Below are 22,293 nucleotides of genomic sequence, written 5' to 3'. Positions count from 1 at the left end.
AAGTATAGAAAGTTCAGAAATACCTTATGATTCTCTTGTTTACATTTTTCTTGTAAACAAAAAAACTGTCATAGCTACTTTAGTCCCATAAGCCCAATGTTAAAAATTTTAAATTTTAAGTTCGTTTTAAATTGCATTAGCATTATCTAATTGAAATTTGTTTGTTTACAAACCATCTCATTATTAGTCTAAGTAGTCTTGTTAAGTTTGGCTGAAATGTGTTCAGCCGTTATTGAGTGATGGTGTTATATTGTTTGCATTGAAGTTGATCCCAAAGAGCTTCGCTCAATTAAATCAATAAAGTGTGAATTAATGAGCTGATGTCACCTGTCTGCCATGTTATCTTATGGGACGTCTGTCACTGAACAACACCACTTGCAATGTTGCCAGTTCTACCAGGCCTACCAGGCTACTATTTAATGTGTAAGTGGCATACCCACCATCATTATTAGTACTTTTTGGTCCAATTAATTAACTTATCCCAGTGTAAAAACTAGGAAAACAATAACAAAATGTTTTCCAATTAGAGGGTTTACAGGAATTTGGAGGTTATGTATGTATGTTTGATACAAATAAAAAGACACAGGAAGGTCTTATAATATAATAAGTTATTAATAACCTATTATAACCCTCTTCACAAGCTTGTAAGTAACATAGCCTAGTATTTGTCTATGCAGCTTGTATATTTGAGATATTTAATTTTTTTATATAAATTATAAATAAACAATACGATACGATATTTTATCCGATACAGATAAAAATCGATACATGAGGATACGATACGATACACCACGTTCCGATACGTATCGATACGCAGTATCGATACATTGACCCGTATCGCCCATCACTAGGCTATGCTAATATTGATTGAAACTTTCGATTTGATTAATAAACTTTCATGCGAGTTTTTCACCATCAGCAAGTTTGGTTGGTTAGGTTAGGCTATGATAGTTTTATTTAATACTTGAATACTTACTTACTTGAATACTTGTTGTCTTAATCTTTGAACCAAAGTATATCGGATAGATTGCGTCGTTATACTAATATTTACAAATTTATTAAGTTAGGGCCTGTATACAAAACTTGCTTTACAAAGTAGATAAATCTTAAAAACTTAAAACTTGAAACTTAGGCTGTGGTAAGCGTGTCTGTTTCTCAACCTGGCATCAAAGGATCATAACTCATAACTCATTTATTAAACCAAAATAACAAATACAAAATTTGCATTGGTCATGTCAATTAGAACTAAAATTAGAATAAACAATAGATGTTGCTTCAATAACTTAAAACAATTACCAATCATCATTTGATCATAATTGACAACTTGTCAAGACTATACAGGGGCCTATTTGTGAGCAAGTTCTTCAGCTCGGACTTAAACGCTGTACAGTCAAGGTTCCTTAGGTGGTTTGGAAGGGAGTTGTAGATTTTGATAGCCGAGCGGGGGTGTCTCCTTAAGGTAGGTATGGCTCAAGCGGCAGCAAGGCATATCCTGGTCATGGGCCCTTCTTATTCCATACTCATGCCTACCACCTCGGGTCACAAAATCACTAAGGTTTTCCTTTAGCAAGACCAGACTATTAAGTACGTACTGGCTCACCACTGTGAGGATTCCCAATTCTTTGAAGATGGGTCGGCAATGTTCTCTTTACCTAATAGATATATTAAAAAATATCGATTATTAATCAATATTTTCAATTTGATAGTTTCAATCAATATTAGCATAGCCCAGTTAAGAAACTGTACCCCTGAAAAGTAACTTGCATCCCCTTTTAACTTTTTAACCATTTGAGATATTTGAAATCGGTTTGTGGCAACCTTCTTAAATATGAGGGCTACAATAATTATGGTCAATTTTGAAAATTTTGTCCTTAGGGGTAGCTGAAAATTTTTAAATGGCAAGTAACTTATAGTTGAGTTTGGTATAATTTTACAGGTCTTGAGGAAACAAAACAATTGACCTAAAGAAAACCAAAATCGGCCTACTAAGTTAATAACAAAATGGTGCCCTAAAACGTATCAAATCCAAATAACCATGAGGGTGGCTGAAAATTAACTTGCACCCCTGTTAGCCTATCTTTTTAACTAGGCCTACCTATAAGAGATATTTGAAATCGGTTTGCGGCAACCTGTTTAGATATGAAGGGTGAAGAATATGGTTAATTTTCAAAAATTTTTAGGAAATTAAATTTATTTCAAAATATGTAGGCCTATAGGTAATAGTTTTGTCTTTAAAATATAGGGTAAATAACAAGACTCTATTAAAAATTTCAATTAGAATTTTTGAAATTTTTTGTATTTTGCCAAAAACATTACCGTAGGCCTACCTACCCAGATTTAATTTGCATGTATGTATTTATACTCCCCTGGCTCTTCTGAATGAAATGAATAGGCCTATGCATATTGATAGGTTTACGCCATAAGACAGAAGACATTTATTCGTTAATTTTACATGTATAATGCATAGACAAGTCAATTATTTTTTGTAAATACATCTTACGGAAAGGAAAAAAAAAGAAACGTCTTATAGGTAACACTTAAAACATATATTTACGCTTACTGTTACTCACAAAACGGCAAATATACAAAAAAGATGGTAAGTGGTGATCGATTTCGATTGGACACTCCAATTATCATCAGACCCAATAGGCGAATCGCATCAAATCATCAGCATAGCCTATACAGTCCAACCTCGGTATAACGAATCTGAAGGGACTGATCTGAATATTCGTTTTATCAAGGATTTCGTTAAAACGAGATTCGTTATATTGAGGTTAGGTTTGCAGGAATTTCGCTAAGTCGAGGTTCAGAACCAGCATCAGTCAATATAGGTCGTGATTTGATCTCATTAAAACACAATTAAAGTAGCATAGGCTACAATACTTTACAGTAGTACAGTGTTTACATTGTAAAGTAGAACCTCGATTATCTGGGGTACTAAAGGGTAGGAATCTTTAATATTGCGCAATCATGACATTTCTAGTCATTAACCTTGGTACAGTTTACAAACTGTAAGTTTAAAATCACAGCTTACTCCAACCCACCTAAAACCTAGCCAAACACTGTATTGTATAGCAATAAACCACGTAAAGAACAAATCAAAACAGTAGTAGAAAGTTTTGTAAGCTACTGCTCGTGATTGGCCGGTAGGCTACAGTGCTACAGTACTGCTTTAAATCACAGAGGTATGTCAATACTCATCAATATAATAATCATCAACTATGGAATTGGTGTTGCCTTAGTTAAAACAAATCGTATTGAAAATAATAAAATTATTAGATAAGTCTTTATAAAAGTGTATAATAATAGGCCTAGCCAACTTGAAGATAATAAAACCACTCGTAAAAGGAATGTTAAGATACTGGTAACGATGTTTCTATTCTTTCTCTTTGCTTTGTTCTTCTATTTTTTTCTTTCTTAGGTTTTTCATCCTCAAAAAATTGTACAATTGACCATATATACTTATCACCCAATCACAGCTTACTACACATTACGTCGTCATCAGTCCTCAGTGAATGAAATCAGTTCTCGTTCTCAGTTGTGACATAGCGCGCATGCAGCGACGACAGCAGACGGCAGACAGCGATGTGTTAAAATGGAGCAGACGAATGTTAGCGCGAGCGATGATGTCACCTTTCTATTTCATTTGATGAAGAAACTGCTTTTTCAAAAACAATAATGGGGGTGGGGGGTTCGTTGTATCGGGGTTGCAGATTTTTATCCCCCTGGAATTTTACCCCCTGGGCAAACGTGACGTCACAAACCAGGGGGTAAAATTCCGGCCGCGAACTTTTGAGTTTCGCGAAATCAGCTCGATGGATTAACGCGGAATTAAACATATATTTTCATGGTTGTGAATTTAATCAGAACACATAAAATTATAAAAACCTAGAGTGTACGGCCCGGATTTTTACCTCCGGAATTTTACCCCCGGAATTTTACCCCCCGGAATTTTACCCCCCGGAATTTACCCCCCTGGCCAGATATATAAATTAGTGAGAATGATTAATTATCTTCATTCTGTTTTAATTTAATAGCAAACATTTTATTATTAAGTAGCCTACTGTATATTAATTTATTTGTAACATTAACTAATTGAACAAGTTTTTAATTTTAATTTTGAGATTCTAGTATTAGGATTTGATCTTTTAAGCCAACAGTTGTTTAAAAAAGGGGTATGACGTATAAAAAATCAACTGAATGATAATTGTTTCGAACATTTCTTTACAAAATAAATAAATAAAGATTGACTACTAAATAATAAAATGTTTACAATTAATTAAAAACATAAATAAGAAAATCAATCATTCAATTTCTAAAATCAGCCAGGGGTAAAATTCCAGGGGGTAAAATTCCGAGGGTAAAAATCCGGGGGTAAAATTCCGGGGGCTAAAAATCCGGGGGTAAAATTCCGGGGGTAAAAATCCGGCCCGTACATTTTTAGTTGTCTAAACGCTAGTTATATGGACAGGGGGTAAAATTCCGGTTTTTATCGCTAATCTAATTAATCACGCTCTGGCTATTTTCATTAGACTTCCAAATCCGCGGGGGTAAAATTCCGGCCGCGAACAAACTTTTGGCCACTCATGTTTCTACGTCATAGTGACGTCAGCTTTGCCCAGGGGGTAAAATTCCAGGGGGATAAAATTCCGGCGACCCGTTGTATCGAGGAAGAGACGCAGACAATTCGTTAAGAAGAGGTTAAATTCACTATGTTGAGGTTCTGACAATGACAAATTCGTTATATTGAGGTGTCTTGTTTTAGCCGGGATCATGAAAAATTCGTTAAATCATGGTTGTTGATATGGTTTGTTCGTTAGAGGTAAAACATACATTGTGTCTTATGGAGAGTTCTAGGGGATTAAAAAAAAAATCTTTGTATCAAGGAATTCGTTATATATCGAGGTTCGTTGTATCAAGGTTAGACTGTAAATAGGTACCCTACATGGCTACATGGCTTGTTGATAAACCGTCCTTGTCTGAGATATGTGGCTTGAGTTTAGTTTGAATGCAAGTGGTCTAACACATGTACCTATGTGCCAAGAATTTGTTTAAAGCCCACCTTCAGTAGACCTAATTAAGTCCATTGATAGAAGGGAACCTAAATTTTCACATATCTATATGATATCCAAAGCTTTTGAAGGATTTTTAAAGATCCAAGTACAGGTACTTACATCTGGGAAAGTGAAAAGTATCGTCAAAACACATACAGTTACTACTTACAACAGAATATTTTATAAAAAAATCTAACTTGGTCATTTAATATATAGGCTATGTTTTCTCTTGAAAAAGCAGTTAGGCCTACATATTATTTTTAAACATTTATAATTAGGTGAACATGTTTTAATTTTCAATCTGTCCACAAATTATATTCTGATTGAACATTCAGTGAGTCATGGTGAATCTTTATTTTTTGAGTCATCACAACGACAATGTGATATCTTCTTGCATCATAGTGTACTTATGATAATTTTCATACATGAATCATTAGAGTCTTATCTATTGACCATTCATTGAGCTGTTGTCTGACATGGATTTAGCTTCTAAATAGTTTCTGGGCTATTTTAATTCAACAATGCCATTGTATCAAATGGAATGTAGGTAAGTTTACAGTAATTCAGTCTTTGTTATTGGGCAGTTAACTTAGTCATATTTGAAAAATAAGAATTTGTACAGTACTTAATATATTATTGTTCAATATTTTGGTATTAATAAAAAAAAGTTTAATATTGGCCTTGTATCCTTTTAGCTAATTTCCCTATAGGGAAGTAGCTATTACCGTTGGTGGCACGGGAAGACCTAGGCCCGGGACCTAATTTCTTTTTCATTTTGGTGTCCACAGAGGCCAAAAACATTATTTGTTCAAATTTATGGTAGCCTATATAGATTTATACATCATGTATACGACTGTGAACGCGATAACTTGAGTAATTTTTGTTCGATTTTGATGGAATTTAATTTAAATGTGTAAGGCGGGATAAACTTGAAAGAGTTTGCAAACCAGCATGATCATCGAACCATGGGAACGGGGTTTTTATGGGTTAAAAAATGGTTTTTCTCAATTTTGACCCTCAAACACAAAATTTCCCAATTTCTCTTTAGACTTTTTTAAAGAGCTTAAAAAAACAAATAATTTAGTCTTATTAAAGTGTTTTTGTAAAATTATTGGTAACGGATAAAATTTAAAAAATTGTAAATTTAAATTCACATGTTATTCTTACGGAGAATATTGTAAAATGTTGTAGTTTGCTTGTTTATGGATAAATATTTTGATCAAACTTGGCAAATTTATTTATTTTATACTCTTAGGCCTATTAATATTTTACAAAAAAACACACTATTAGTTTCCTTGTAGCAGCAAATCTAGGTAGCCTAACTGGTTTAAAAAACCTAATGTTATTTAAATAGATTTGATTGAAAATCTTATCAATCAGACATATGGAAATTCGCTTAGTCGGAAGGTTTGCTGCAGCGGGGGTATTTAAAAGATTTTTACCAGGCCTACAAATGTTTGTAATACTAATTTTATTTAATTTTCTGGACTAGAAATACATTTTCGCTTTAGTTTTAAAGGTCTATAGGCAACTCATATTAAGTTTTCTATCAACTCATTGACATAGAAATTGTGTTACCTATATGTATCTTTTAAATAATATTTTGACAAAATTTGCTATAGGCCTATAAAAGTTAATGTAAAACTAAGTAAAACCGGTGTTCAATTCAATTAATTTATATACGACATTTAAACCAGTTTATTTATTTAGCCTGGATTTTTTTACTGTTAACTGGTGTTGGGTGGACACTGTTTATTACACGTATTAGTAAGCTTTACATGGATTGCACATGTACGAGAATCGAACCAGCATAATGTAGAAAGACCTCAGATCTACACTGGTCAGTACAACAGCTTAGTCAACTGAATCACCAGATCACTGTTGCCCGGCGTGGACAAGTTTAATAATTACTGAATGTGACACTAGCACTCGACTAGGTTGGATTCAACCATCTACTGAAGCACCAGAGAACCAGCATAATGTAGAAAGACCTCAGATCTACACTGGTCAGTACAACAGCTTAGTCAACTGAATCACCAGATCACTGTTGCCCGGCGTGGACAAGTTTAATAATTACTGAATGTGACACTAGCACTCGACTAGGTTGGATTCAACCATCTACTGAAGCACCAGAGAAACAGCATAATGTAGAAAGACCTCAGATCTACACTGGTCAGTACAACAGCTTAGTCAACTGAATCACCAGATCACTGTTGCCCGGCATGGACAAGTTTAATAATTACTGAATGTGACACTAGCACTCGACTAGGTTGGATTCAACCATCTACTGAAGCACCAGAGAAACAGCAGTATGACTATCACACTGTAAAACGCCGTGACAAACTACACTTTATGGAATAATTCCAGTTAAAAATATGATTGTATCGGTATAATTAAGTAGTCAGGAATTACTTTTACTTCCTGGTAAAATGTTTTTTCCTCCTTTTGTAAATGCAACTAGGACTGAAACTCATTCCTCACACACAGGCTTACTATGTGGGGATCATCCATTTATTTTTAGAATTATTGCAATTTATGTAAAACATTCAATTTTTCATGGAATAAATTATATTTGATTTGATTTATATGTGAAACAAAGAGGAATGTTCTGGGCCCTCTTAAAAGAGATCAACCTTTAAGAGATTTTCAAGTATTTAAAGAAAATTAATGATCATGTATGTTGTTACTGTGTTTGGTTGCACTTATAGAGGAGAGGAAATTAGAGAGATTCAGAGAAGGGTCGTAACTCCCTCTAGGTTTCAGTTCCGGTTCTCAAATGTCAGCATTCAAAGCACCTGCCACATTCCATAAACTTGGCACACAAGGAAAATTATCAAGAAAGAAAAAAGAGAGTTTTTTTTTTTGTAAGAGCAAGGTGATTTATATAGTCAAATGACAGTTTAGGGTTTTTGTCAAGGTCTACTCAAATTTCAAGGTAAGCCAGCGTTAAACCATAAAAACTATCGATAAAATAAGACTATATATTTGGATATACAGCTTCTACATTCTCTTACTATCTTATTTTGACCCGTGGCTTTGATTTCAGATGGGATTCGGAACATAAGTCGGGTGTTCCAAGTAACCTCCAACTGGTAGGAGCTCTTCACTGTTATGCACCTTCTGACTGTTTAATTTCACAGGTTAGTTTGTTAAATTAAACTTACACTAGGCTAAAACCAATTATTTTACGTTGATTTTATTGACTCTGATTAGCATTTTAAATCTTTTAATACTTTGCCGTTGGTTTGAAAAAAAAAATTAAAACCTAATAAACCAGGAAGCACAGTTTTCTTGACTTTAATGACTATCTCAATGAAAACTAACGTGCACCCTCGTTGTGGATTCATTTTACAAAATATGAATCCTTTTCAAACTCCCTACGCCACATGCACTATTGTCTCAGTTTTCTGGATACAAATCCGTGTAATGGATTTCAATAACAAGTGATTTATTACTTTATCAGATTTTTCATCATTATCAGCTACTGTAACAAAACTAACTGCAGGTGAGGACCAGCTAGAATAGTTGTACCGGTAGGGAAAGTGTAAAGAACCATCTGGTCTTGCTGCTAACACTCATTGGAGACTTAAATTTACAGACAACCTTTGTACTAAGGATACAAGTTTCCTTATAAAGTGTTATGAAAAGCATTTACATATTTTTGTTACCTTACAGTTTTGATCATTTGAAATAAAATTAGCTTTTTCAAAACTTATTGTACCTTCATTTTTTTCACTCCAAACAACGTTAGCAACAGAATATTTTGAGTCCACTTGTTGTTTTGACACAACAAACTGCTTTAGTAATGAGTCAGAGTGAGTATTGCTCAAACCCCACCGATCGTCAAGGAATCCACTTTAAGCTTCACCTTTCTATACAATCAAAAAGAATGTCTCTCTTAAGGTTAAGGGATGTATTTCCTAAAATTCTAAACACAGTATGATTTATAATATAAAATATTTGACAAATCAAAAACAGTTCCATGAGAATACTCAAAACACTGTAGAACAAACTGATGGATGATATGATAGGTTCTGTACCTTTTGTATGTCTTCAGTCTTTAGGGTCAAATACATATTTTCAAACCCACATCAAATTGGTTGTTCTATGGATCCAATGGAAGTTTTCTTTAATATTTAAACACATAAAGTTCACATTTAACATTAAAAAAACATTTGATAACTGTTGGCCAGTCACATTTAAACAAGAGACAAACCGACGCAGATTGCATGGCGGACTCAATAGAACTAGCCCACTCCAGTTAACAGCTGACATACCCCCACCCCCATGGTCAATGTCACCGCTTCAACTACGGCTAGTTCCGCTGCGTCCAATATGCAATCTGCTTTGATTTACCCCTCGTTTAACGGTGACCCGGTTTACTGTTATTAACAGTTGTTTTTTTAATAAATAAATGTGAACTTAATGTCTCAACATGTGTTTATATAACGAAGACTTCTGTCAGATTTATGGAGCAACCAATTCAATGTGGGTTTAAAAATGGGTCCTTGACCCAAAACTAGTCACCCTAGACTAATTAAAAGATTGATGACAGACAAAAGGTGCGTAACTCATCATATCATTCGTATAATCTGTCTTGGTGTCAAAAATGTTTAAACTGACGGATACGTTACATTCACCTATGTTGCCTTATAGAAGTTAGGCCTACTCAGGATACACAGCTTTGTCTTTCATGAGACATCTTTACATTTGGCCAACTTGAACTGGTTTGTTGCCCTCTTGTCTGACATAGAATGAAGTAACATATGGAATCCTTTATCGTAGTACCAAAGCAGGCGTTACTGTATAATTTATTGTCAAGCCATCATGCATAAAATTAATTTTGGTTGGGACAGGTAATCTGTGCTCTTTTTACAAACATTGAAATGACCGTCAAACGCTAAGTACTGAATTCAGTACATAGCTTTCCCCAACAATAGTCCATGTTGATTTAGGCTACAGTTTGATTTGTTTATATTAAAAGTAGTTCTTTATTACAGAGGACGAAATATCAACAGTGGTGAAAGAAACCCTAAGTTTTAATTTGTTTAATTTAATGTCAGCTCAGTTTTGTTTGCTTCTTGAATAAATGCATTTTTATTTCGTTCTTCATATTACAACAACCATAAAAAACCATGTATTTTCAAGATAAGGATTTATTTTTAGTCTTTTGCAATGCATTTTCATCACGAAAAATCTAAATATGTTGTAAGACATGAGTGGAAACCTAATTATTGTTTGAGTTCCAGTATATTGTTTTTGAAGATAGTTAAACTTGTCAGTAGTTAAAAGTTAATGTTAAAAACATTTTTAAATTAGAAAGAGACATTTAAAACAACATATAAGTCTACTAGTTTCAATTTGCTTAGTCCAGTCAATGATCCTAACTCATAAGGTTATTAGTTGTCTCTTTTATGGAAAAACTCCAGGTTTTTATTAAAAATATTAACTTTAATACAGTAATGAAACTCATCTATTGTACATTTATAAGTAGACAACATATTTTGCCTGTAATGCCATGTTGCATTGGAAGGTTAAGAGTTTGTCTCTCCCAGGACCAGGTGCTGAGTGAGGAGATGATGTCTCCCGAGGTCACCCATCTCAGTATACTGAAGAAGAAGTGGAAGTACCGAGGAGAAGGGAACGCCAACTTGGTAATAGCATTGCCTGAAGACAGAGTCATCCTCCGACTGCACAAGACCCGCAGAGACGCACCCGTCTCTGAAGACGTTGAGCTGGATGAGCTGAGGCGAGTGTGTCGAGAAGCTTACTTCTGTCGGGCAGTGATGGTCCGTCTCCTGGGAGCAGCTTATATTCAACCCCCGGTGGTTGCTAGGGTGCCCCATGAAGAGATTAGAAAACTTGACCGTCTTCTGATACCGCAGCGACCTAATTACCGCCATCATAAGGGAATCAGCTTCGGTTATGTTAATATCTACCCGGATTATGCCTTGTTACCCGAGTGCTTAACTCAGCACACAGCATCGGCTAGTGAGGAAACACAAGTTTGTTTCAATGTAGAAGGTGCCTCCTCTCTGCCCTCTGCTGACTCCAACTGTCGTGAAATAGATTTAGTTTTAGGCGCGAAGAACAATCCTACCTTCTGCGTAGAGATCAAACCGAAGCAAGGATGGATACCGAATACTCAAACTCATCTCACCAAGTGCACTTTTTGTCTCAACCAGTACCTCAAGCTATCTAACGGTGCTGTCAGTAGAATTAGCCAATACTGTCCTCTAGATCTGTTTTCTGGTGACGAAAAGCGCATGAGTAAGGCCATGAGAGCACTGTTGCGGACTCCTCAAAACAATCTGAAGATTTTCAAAGAAGGTATTTTAGTGTACAGTGACGAGTGTGACGATCTCACAGGAGTTCTCAAGGATTGGTTAAAACCTTCCCCGGACAGTTCGCTTGTAGATAGTTTTTGTAGGTTAGTTCAACAAGTCTTGACCTCAAATTTGCTCGGTTCCGACGAGTTCCCACCCATCAAAGATGAGTTCTATCCCATAATATGTCCTCCGCACATTCATCCTACCAGCGATCACGGAGTAAAAAAATTGCAACCCTGTGACACCTCCAGTCAAGTTCTCCCGGAAAATTGCATCCTCGACCGTATTCTGAGGATACAAAAGCTTCAGACGTCGGACACCAACACCGTCTACCACATGTTGCGGCAAGACAAGAGTTGTGATGATTACATGGTGAACTTACGTGATCCGGACACGGACTGTCTCTGCATGGACACTGTCCAGAGGTACCTGTTGGCCACCACAGCTAAAGACTGTTCTATTCTCATCGCCTTTCAACGTCTCGGGGACGACTCGTCAGTTCCGCCTCAACATGTTGTGGTGGACAGAGACTCCGGGGCTCGGTTTGTGTTTAACATAGGAGTATCGGACTTGGATCCGAAGCCAATCTCTTGTGTTGAGAAACATTACCAGAGAGATGCTGACATCAGGTTTGTCTGCTCTCAACTGAATGCATCCTCGGATCCAAGTACAGACACAAGCGTGTGTAGATAGTGCTTTAGGTTAGTTATTAAACAGCCACCACTCTTGTTTTTATACAGCTCTTCAAATTCACAATCAGTTTTCTCAATTCAAGTAGGCCTAGCACTATACGTCAAGCTTTGTTGAAATTTTTTATAAAGCGCATCTGATATTCCCAGCAAAGAATGAGTCTAATTTTTTTTTTATAATCTACAATAACAAGGTCATTTTTAAATGCTTGATGTATGATAGTATAGACCTACTATGGAAGAGAATTCAATTTGTTTAAATAAATGAGTTGTGGCCGTGTTTTCTCAGTACATCTTGAATTAAGATATTATTTATTGGTTACATAGATTCTTAGATCTGATAATTAAAAAATGAAATCATCATGGATAATTCTATTCCCTAATTAAATCACTGTAGATATCTCCATAAAACCATAAGTAACCGATTAGATACATTTACGTTACCATAACTGACAAACACCCATTAATTGTATTTAATTGTATTTTTAATCGTTCCTTTGTTTTACCATCAATACAGTCACTAAATATGACATAAACTTTTAATTATTTATTTGCATGTTTAGTTTATGTTAGTACTGTAGTATTTATATATGCATTTTAACTTGAACTATTTTATTTATAGATCGGTTATAAACAAAAATTATTATATAAGAATGATTTTACAATATTGCAGTACCCGTGATGATATGATTTTAAAATAGTGTTGATAATAATTGTAACTTTTCTCAGCTGGTTAAAATCATTCTCAGTAATACAAATGACTCAACATCTGTTTTATTGTTATTTATTTAAATTTATTTTGTTTATACCTATGTCAACACCAGGTGTATTACTTTATGTAAGGAAGCTGTCCAAAATTTAGTATTGTTACTATATAATTGCCTACCTGTTTACTGGAAAGTGTTATCATATAACAGTCCAATGGAAAATAACAATTAACTTTTTTCATGATGTGAAATGTCATCCTCGTCCATCACTGTTAATACAGGACTTGTTAAAACTAAAGTAGTTAGACAGTCTCACGTAGCCAATAGATTGAAATGAAATACTAATAACAACAATTTACTGAATTAAAGTAAATACTAATGCTCGTCTATGGATTATAAATTAACAAAAATTTTGTTGGTTGATAGGTCTAATAGTTCATTTTGTTTTAATTTAAACCATAAATTACTATTTTATGGCTATTAAAGTGAAGTTGCCTTTAAATATGATATAATTGTAGATAATTAAACTTAATTTCAATTTGGTTAAGTAAAAAATAATACTCAAACGGTAAGATTCTGTTGGCCTAATATGCATTATAGAACGTAATGCTGTTAATTGTGTACAATGTTGATCTAGTTATAATTTTATGTAAAAATGGTGATGCCCTTAGAGTGTCCTTGGGTCCATGGAGTTCATAAGCTATTAGACACCCTTCAAAAGTCTATGGTACCGTATACAGGTAACAAATTGACAGAACAAATTAATGTGAACTTCCCCCGCACTACATAGAGAGTACCTAGTTGGTTTCTGTACTCGTGGTCGACTAGAAAGTTGTTTTTCAAAGAAAGTGTTTTGTAAAATCAGCTGATATATGCAGATACTGTAAGATACCTAATACCATACAAATAGAATTAAACATACATTGTTAGCAGTGCTGCGGTTAGCATAAGTTCTGGTGTCATAAGTTGCTGGGAGCGCCGTGTAGTTGCGGCGCACGAGATACGTAACTTATGCTAACTGCAGCACTGCTGACGGTCTGTATTTAATTCTATTTGTCTATGCTAATACTTTCTTAGTTATGTTGGCAAATTAGGTTTGAACATGCAATTCTAAGTGAAAGGAATAGTATTATGGTTAAACCATGGCGCAAGTTGTTCCAGAGTGAGTCGTTCAAACCTCCTGGTAGAAGGACAGTTGATGTTGTAAATGAAGCCTTCTCCCTTAGTTTAACTTCAGTAGACACTTATGTTTTACTTTGGTGATTATCACCTGTACTGTTTATGAATAGATTTAAGAAAGATATTTTGACTGAGACCAAACATTTAACTTTTTAAATTGTAATTATTGTGAGCCAAGCCACAAAAAGTTCTTCTTGTGTTACTCATTAGATGAAGCAGGTTTGATTTTCTGATTGATTTCAAACTACAATCCCTGTGTATTTTAATTTATGTGTGATTTTTTTAATAAATCCGTGTGTCTAATACCTTATGAACACTTGTGTGTTTAAGATCACATTCAATTGTACCACTGTCAGACGTACACTATCATGTCAATTATTTATTTACTATTTTAGCTTTTTGTAAGAAAATAACATGTACATTGTGTTGACTGTAATTGTGTGAATGAAAATGTTTAAATTTAAGAATTATTAATTAAGTATTGAATTGTAGTCTGTTGAGCATTGCTTATAGAAACCTGATCGGCCTCTTGCTAGTGAGTAGGGTGGTAATTTCATTTGGCATGATCACTTTGTTCATTGTTTTCGAGGAAAAGGAGTTTTTTCACCGAATTGCTAAAGAAAGGTGAGCAAATTTCGAAGCCTATTTTTAAAATCCCAAAATGTTATAAAATTGATAAAGGTAACTGAAAAACTCCCGACTGGTTTCTATAAACAGCGCTTTTGGGATTCGTATGATTGTTTTAGGCAACTATGTTTTATTAACGGTTGTAATATGTTATGATCAAGTATTTATTAAAGATTTTTGCATGTAATTGAAGGAGCAACAAAACTAGCTCTGTTTACAATGATTGATCATTTAATTCATTGTGTTCAGTAAATCTAATTTTAAAACACGAGTTGTTTATTATTCCATATTTACTCCCAGGGTTGCTTTAGTATATGGGCATGGTGGAGCGTTAGCCTAGGGGCAAGCAATGAGCAAATATGTAAAATCGTGCACCTGTTAGAATTCTCATCCCACTCGGTTTTTGCTCATGACTCATTATTGCCATTGTTTGCATATTGCTACTTGATCTTGCTCTTTCTTTGTCAGTTTGTTCTGTCCAATCTCATTAGGCAGCTTATTATTTTAGTTGTGAATAAGTTTCTTGACCTGATTTGCTAATTAATTCAATATTACCAAATCAATAATTTCAATGACAGCTTTGCTTAATATGATTGACGAAATTTACAAAGCCAAAAATAACAAGCAATGCAGCGTATTGTCGTCATTAGATTATACACAGGCGTTTGATTCTGTAAACCATAGCATGTTAATTTCAAAGTTAAAATACGTCATATTTGACGGTACGGCTCTAGAGTGGATGACCACATATTTGAGTGGGAGATCACAGATTACAAAGGTTGGAAATCAGCTCTCATCGTCACTGGCAAAGACAGTCGGTGTTCCCCAGGGATGTTGTCTTGGTTCTATCTTATTTAATATGTATATAGTAGGTATTGAATCTGTATTGGATTTCGGGATTATGTATTCTTATGCTGACGACTGCCAAATCTTATTATCATACCAGCCTACTTTGGTTGGGGAGGCATTACAACACATGAGTAGTGACCTTTCAAAGGTTTGAGAATGGTCTAGGGATCATGGGTTAAAACTAAACCCTGAAAAATGCTCCGCTATGCACTTTGCCAATGCAGCAATCTATGAGCAGTTGGAAAAACACAGCATCAAAGTCACAGTTGATAATTCAGAGCTATCAACTTCCAAAAGCATTAAGATTCTTGGGGTGGCGGTTGACTCACAGCTGACCTTTTCTAACCATGTCTAACAGATAAGCAAAAGTGTTGTTGGAAAATTAATAGTTCTATCAATAGAAATTGATGGCCATACATTTTAAAAAGTCAACAGTTGTAAATACCTAGGAGTAATTATATCTAACCAAAATACTGATGAACTAGAAATCCAAAGCCGAATAAATTCAGCAAATAAATGTTTTCATGCTTGCAATAAATTACTTTCATCTAAATCTTTGTCCCGCAAAACAAAAATCAGGCTGTACAAAACAATAATTTGCCCAGTTCTCCTATATGGATCAGAAACCTGGAAATTGAATAAAAGAGATGAAAAGAAACTAATAGTATTAAAAAAAATTTTAAGGAAGATTTTTGGACCAATATTTGAGCAAGGAGAATGGATAATAAGACACAATAGGGAATTAAGGCAACTGTATAATAGCACAGATGTAATTGGAGAAATCAAGTGCCGAAGAATCAGATGGGCTGGTCATATATTATGAGGAGGTGAAGATTGTAGACTGGGAAGAGTTTTAAAGGGAAACACTACAGGAAGGCGACCCTGGGGAAGACCTAAGCAGAGGTGGTGGAAGCAAGTGCAAGAAGATTTGGAGAGAATTGGGGCAATGGAGGATGATGCGAAAGACCGGTTAACTTGGCGAAGATTTGTTGGTGTGGCCAAATATCACCTCCGATATAAATGGCCCTGGGAGTAAGTAAGTAATAGGTTTAGAACATTGCTCCCAACAAACATCAAGTTGAGGTTGGTCAAATCCCTGATTTTCCCTACCTTAAATTACTGCCTACCTGTTTTTGGATACAGTTTAACACAGGAACAGATCACTATACTACACAGGCTACAGAATTGCTCTCTAAGGTTCGTATACAAACTTAAAAAGTATGACCATATCACAATTCACCGTAGGATGTCGAATACAATTTCCGTCCAGGAGAGCTGTGATAAGCAGGTTGTCTGTATCGTCCACAAGACACTTATCACTGAGGCACCACAATATTTAAAGGAAAAACTGAAAGCGAGGTCGGCCGTGAGAGAGCGCAGAACTAGACAGGACTTGTTGCTTGACATACCAAAAATTGTTCTTGATGCTGGTAGAAGGGGGTTTTCTTACTTCGGGCCGGCTCAGTACAATGCACTTCCTTGTACACTAAAAGCACTGTCTTACAAAAAATGTAAAGCTCGCCTGAAGAATTTATAATTAAATTTTTATTTTGTTTTGTAGTGTTAAGAATGTTTGTTTAGTTTTAGTCCTGACTTGAGTCAATTTGTAAAACAGTATTGTTACTGAAATTCGCTCATGAATAAAGACCTTATTTATTTATTTTTTATTTACTGTATATAACTATATTTATTAGGGATGGATAGGTCCCAAAAGTTTGGGATATTTTAGGGATAAATGTACTGTAATTCCGATCTTAGAGCGGGATCATATTCAATTCAGTATTTTCTCAAGGCAGCGTTTGTTCCAACTATTAGTTATTTTGTTGCGATCTCAAAAGATGATGACAATGTCTCTGAGACCGATTAAGGTGATCACCAATTCATCGCTGTGGCGGATGACGACAGTTATGTTTTGCGATTGCGAGAGATAATAACGATAGCACGGCAATTACAGTTACGATGGATGACATAGAACAGTGCATTAATGAATAACATTTTTTTTATCATTACTGCCTGCCATAAGCTGGGAAAGTGTACATTTTACCAGTTGAAATTAAATAATATTTTACTGAAGATTTTAATTATACAGTAGAGTCCCGCAAACTCGGCGTAATGTGGACTGGAAGGGTGCCGAGTCTGTGAAATGCCGGGTTATGGGGAACTAGGGTTAAAAATAAGAACAATGCAATTTTAAAGCTTTTAACCGCCTTTTTTTATTTATATTTATATTACAAGTCAGTATTAAGTCATCAGATATAGTACAACAAATCTTTGGTACGAGTTGTGAATGATTTGACTTGAGCTGGCTTGAGTCCATGTTTAACTCGGATTCAAAAAATCACTAATTATCTGAGCCAGGTGATGGCCGAGTTATCCAGACTGCCGGGTTATCGAGTGCTGAGTTTGCGGGACTCTACTGTAATTCATTTTGATAGCCCCAGGATTGCGTTTCATGACTAATAATGGTTAAACGTACCTTGTCAGACAATCCTTATCATGTACGTAGTATCAATTTTTGCTACACTCATATTTCGGTGAATCTTCATATGACTCCCCCCATTGTCAGGCTTACAAAAGGACCCACTTCTTGAGTTGTGGTCAGAATAAGTTTTAACATTTTACACGTAACACAAAATGAAAATACAAACCAATTACAGATAGGCCATCAACTACAGGCGTGTACGTACATTGCCGCAAGCAGGACTGAAAGCAGACTCTGAAGAAAAAAAATAAGTATCCCTTGTTGCACGGAAGGAAAAATCCATTCTTTAATCGAAAATTGGGAAGTACATGAAAACCCCATCCTGAACAAAAAGTACAACTCTGACAATCTCTAGTATTTATGTTTGATATGATAGTTTACTATAAATTGTCTTTGGTGTTGTGAATGTGTGTGTCAAATCATCAAATACCTATGACTAGAGTATTTTTTATGGATGATGCATATCAAGAGAGAAGAGGTCTCTGGCACCTACCGTGTCATACAAAATGCAGGCCTGTTTTTGCCAGAAGACGGAAAAAAGCTATACATTAAAGTTTTCAGACAGAACTGTGTAGATATTAAGTTAAAAAGGAATATTTTCTATTATAAAAAAATAAAATAAGGAAATGCTTTAAAAGTGTTAGGACTTGCTGTCTTTGGATCTGGCTTTCAAACAAACATTCAACTCTCTACAAAACTTAAAGCTCAGAACATTTTTACATTACTTAGATTTTAGATATTTTTTGAAATTTTCTTATTGAACTAATATCATATAAAAACGTCTTTCCTTTTTCGACACCATAATTTGCATAAATAAGGTATATGATGAAAAATATAGTTCCCTACACGGGCAAAAAGTCTTTTTTCAACCTTCGCTCGTTTTCCAACCTCGGTTTTGCCTCGGTTGTGAAACATGAGCTCGGGTCCAAAAGACTCACTTTACGCCCTAGTGATGAAATGTAGCAAATTCCTTCTCGCAAATACCTGCAAGGATAGGGATGAAGTACCAACATACTATTCCGTTATTTTGGTGGAATATGGACAAGTTGTTAAGTTATAGGATGTGTTTTATATTTAGAACGTTGTCTAAAACAAAATCTTGTTATTTTTTGCTGACAGTCACAATGAATTTATATTTTTAATATTTTTAGAATTTATAACATGGGTTGTCAATAAAGGTTTATTTTTTACTTTAAACAAGTTTGTTTTGTCCCGTCTAGATTTAGTTTTTCTCCTCTTATATTCCTCTAAATTAAGGGAGAACACAAAGACATAAGATAATTTATTTCCCTTAAAACACAATTAATTTATACAAAATGATAGTAATACTAGGCCTATGCACCTGCAAACCAGGAGATGTTATGTGCAATACAGAGTTGTGATGCAAAATGTAGTCTTAGTTTTGAAGGCTGCATGATATAATTAATATTCCAAAATAGGTGTGATAAAAATATTATCCGTTTATTTCATAGAACTCATTTATTTTTCAAACGAAGGTGACTCCTCTTATACTTATAAAACATGACTTGTAGTTGATTCCAATATTAATTCGGGGGAAAACATTTTTCCTACGTGCAAAATTGTAATGCAAATGACCAATTAACTAGATTAAAAGGAAACATTTTAAGGATGAGGTCAAATTTAAGCAAATTCCATCTCGCAAACACCTGCAAGTGACGTCGGGGAATTGCCAACATCAAATCGTGGACCGAGAGAGAACAGCTGATGACGCATGTCTATGACGTCATTGATGACAGTCATGTTTTGTCCCGCTTTACTCGCCAATCTAGAAACAGCTGATCGTGTAGTTTGATTGTTCGAAAAGTATATTACTTTAAAAACTACATTTGGTCCAAATAAATTTAATTATCGATGCGAGCTCAAGTTTTATAGAGATAGGCAAATTTAAAATTTTTTTGGAACGATGATGAATAGTTTTGTCGTAATTAAGTATATATGTATGTGGTAAAACTGTACATGTAACTTCTGAACTTAATTGACTGGTTTACCTTTGGCCTCAACCCCAAAAATAAATCCGACAAAACTAAAAGATAAAACTGTATTTTATCACAATGCCACGTAGCCACGTATATGTTTCTTGAGTTTATGAGTTATCGTTATACTTCTGGCAGGTGACCTAACCGTGCAGTGGTTCTAGGTCTAGTATTTGTTCCCCGTGTTCATGACGTAACTGTAAACCAATCTAGAAAGTGATGGCGACTTTTCAAGGACTCAACATAGTCAGCCGTGTAGATATGATAGAAATCACTTAAAATAACTAATGTGGTGAAGTCGCGTACCAGGACAATCAAACTATGGGAACAGGGTTTCTTGGGGTATACACTTTTTTTATCATTTTAAACATAAAAATTTGCAATTTCTTTCCAAACAGTTTTGTAGAGTTCAAAATATATTTGTATGGTAAGCGTGTGTTACTGATTTTTATTTACAGTAGACTAGCTGTTACCCACGGGGTTCACCTCGTTTGACTTCATAAGTATTAATAAAACTATAGATTGGCTATTGGGCTGAAATAAACCAAACAGAATACAATAATACAAACAAACAATCACGCCGGTTTTAATAAGGTAGTAAATTGAAAGAATAACAAACAAAAAAGGAAAGCTGAGGTATATTTTTAACATTAGGTATATGGAAAGTACCCTTTGGAAAGGAATTACGACACTAAAGGGCAATTTATGAAATAATGGATAGTTTTGTGCAAGGTTTCTCGTCATTACGAACATTTTAAGTATATTTTTTATGGAGGTGTGACTTTTAGTTTTCTCAAAAGTTTATGGGTACTTTGGGATTTATATTTGGAGTTTGAGCCCCACATTTGGTCTTAAGTAATCGTTCTTCACATTATACTCATTTTAGATTTCTTGCCTCGTTGTGAAGCACGGACAGAACAACTAGCTAAACATAATTTTGTTTAAATGGGGAATAATCCAGACATTTAAACGATATATTTGAGTGAACGTCCAATCAGGCAAATGGAAATTCAAATATTCTGCAGGTTTGCTGCGGCGGGGGTGCCAAGATTGTTTTGCATACATTGTAATGCGTAGTTCCAATTTGTGTTTCTGTAATTAATCAGACAGAATTGTGATCAAACGGTTCAAGTAAACATTGCTTCCTACCGCAACTGTATGCAAATAGATGAACGTGTGTCTGCTATTGTTAAAATAGGATCAAGGGTCAAAAACGTGACTTCATACTCAGACTTGACCAACAACTCAGCGCTCATCAATGTGTAAGAACAGGAATGCACTGATTGTTTCCAAATTAGTTTAAAAATTATGTGAACTAAATAAAACATGTTCCAACCTATATTAAACATTCGTGAGTTTCTAATGCCCACAATTCTTCTATTGTGGGCTGGTAGAAATGGAACATCGCTTGTTCGCAGTACTATAAAGCTGTGATAAAATAAGCGGAATAAAAGAGTTATTGAATTATAAGAATATAAAAATTTGAATCTTCCAAACGACTACAGTGCAACCTGCAACGCGACCAAACTGGAACTGCACACCTATTGAAATTGGTTATTACTTTATTTCATATGCAATTTTTTTATATCTACGTTCTGCAGCGATGATTGGTAAAATGACAACGATCGTTGAGCTCATCCATATCTGCTTAGAGAGTTAAATTCAAACTCTTGGCTCTTGGGTCGTCTGATTTTGTCATCAAACGGGGAAGAACAGAACGTGGCAAGGTTAGTAAACAAACCGGGAAACAATGATACTTATAAACATCACCACAGCTTACCATTCATTACCTACAACAAACAGAAAAATTACCTATATACAGTATACTGGACAATTTTTTAAGGAAATCTAAACTTGAATGAATGAATTGTCGAGTTCATTATCAATCGATATAGGCTACCTACTTAGCTGTGTAATTTGGAGTAGTCTTAAAGTGGGGTTTCGATTGTTGAAATTAAACATGTACTTGATGAAACTACTAATACCTACTTAAGAAGACTAGTTAATCCATTGAGTAAATACATTTTGTACGAGCACGATTAAAATTAACGTGTAATTTACTTAGAAAAACGTGGTGCGTTAGCGTTAGAATACCTGTCATGTGGTGATGTTTCCCAAGTCAACGATCCCAACCCAATGAATGCTCAGACCACACTTACTAATATAAAGTGTTTGTATTCCAAGAAGATTGTAAATCTTTTTTGCTAATTCTAATGCTTTATAAAGCGATTGCAGTATCAACTTTTATTTTTCAAACTCGGTACTTTTCCTGAAGTAGTTGGGAAATTTAAGTTTATCCGTATAAACAAGTAACCGTGACCGTGTACCCTGCGGTGTGTTTTCCTGATTTTGAGGTTATGTTTTCTGTTTACGCGTGTTTGAG

General features: G+C 34.9%; 1 protein-coding gene across 5 annotated transcripts in view; it reads left to right on the top strand.

Annotated features, from left to right (window-relative positions):
* Positions 1-14,842, top strand: part of LOC128993995 (inositol-pentakisphosphate 2-kinase) — a 42,472-nt gene extending 27,630 nt beyond the window's left edge. For 3 of the 5 annotated variants that reach the window (XM_054418175.1, XM_054418174.1, XM_054418176.1), the window contains exons 2-3: positions 8,101-8,194; positions 10,610-14,842. In XM_054418175.1, coding sequence (XP_054274150.1) covers positions 10,631-12,076 — 1,446 coding nt within the window. In that variant the 5' untranslated portion in view covers positions 8,101-8,194; positions 10,610-10,630 and the 3' untranslated portion in view covers positions 12,077-14,842. Of the gene's footprint in view, positions 1-321; positions 424-5,513; positions 5,602-8,100; positions 8,195-10,609 lie in introns of those variants that run through there. The other 2 variants (XM_054418172.1, XM_054418173.1) reach the window with 2 other exon arrangements.
* The last annotated feature ends 7,451 nt before the right edge of the window (positions 14,843-22,293 follow it).

Source organism: Macrosteles quadrilineatus, unplaced genomic scaffold (genome assembly GCF_028750875.1).
Source record: "Macrosteles quadrilineatus isolate MER2022 unplaced genomic scaffold, UCM_ALF_1.0 Scaffold_5__1_contigs__length_97177068, whole genome shotgun sequence".
Taxonomy (NCBI): domain Eukaryota; kingdom Metazoa; phylum Arthropoda; class Insecta; order Hemiptera; family Cicadellidae; genus Macrosteles; species Macrosteles quadrilineatus.
This window is presented reverse-complemented; position numbering and strand designations above follow the sequence as displayed.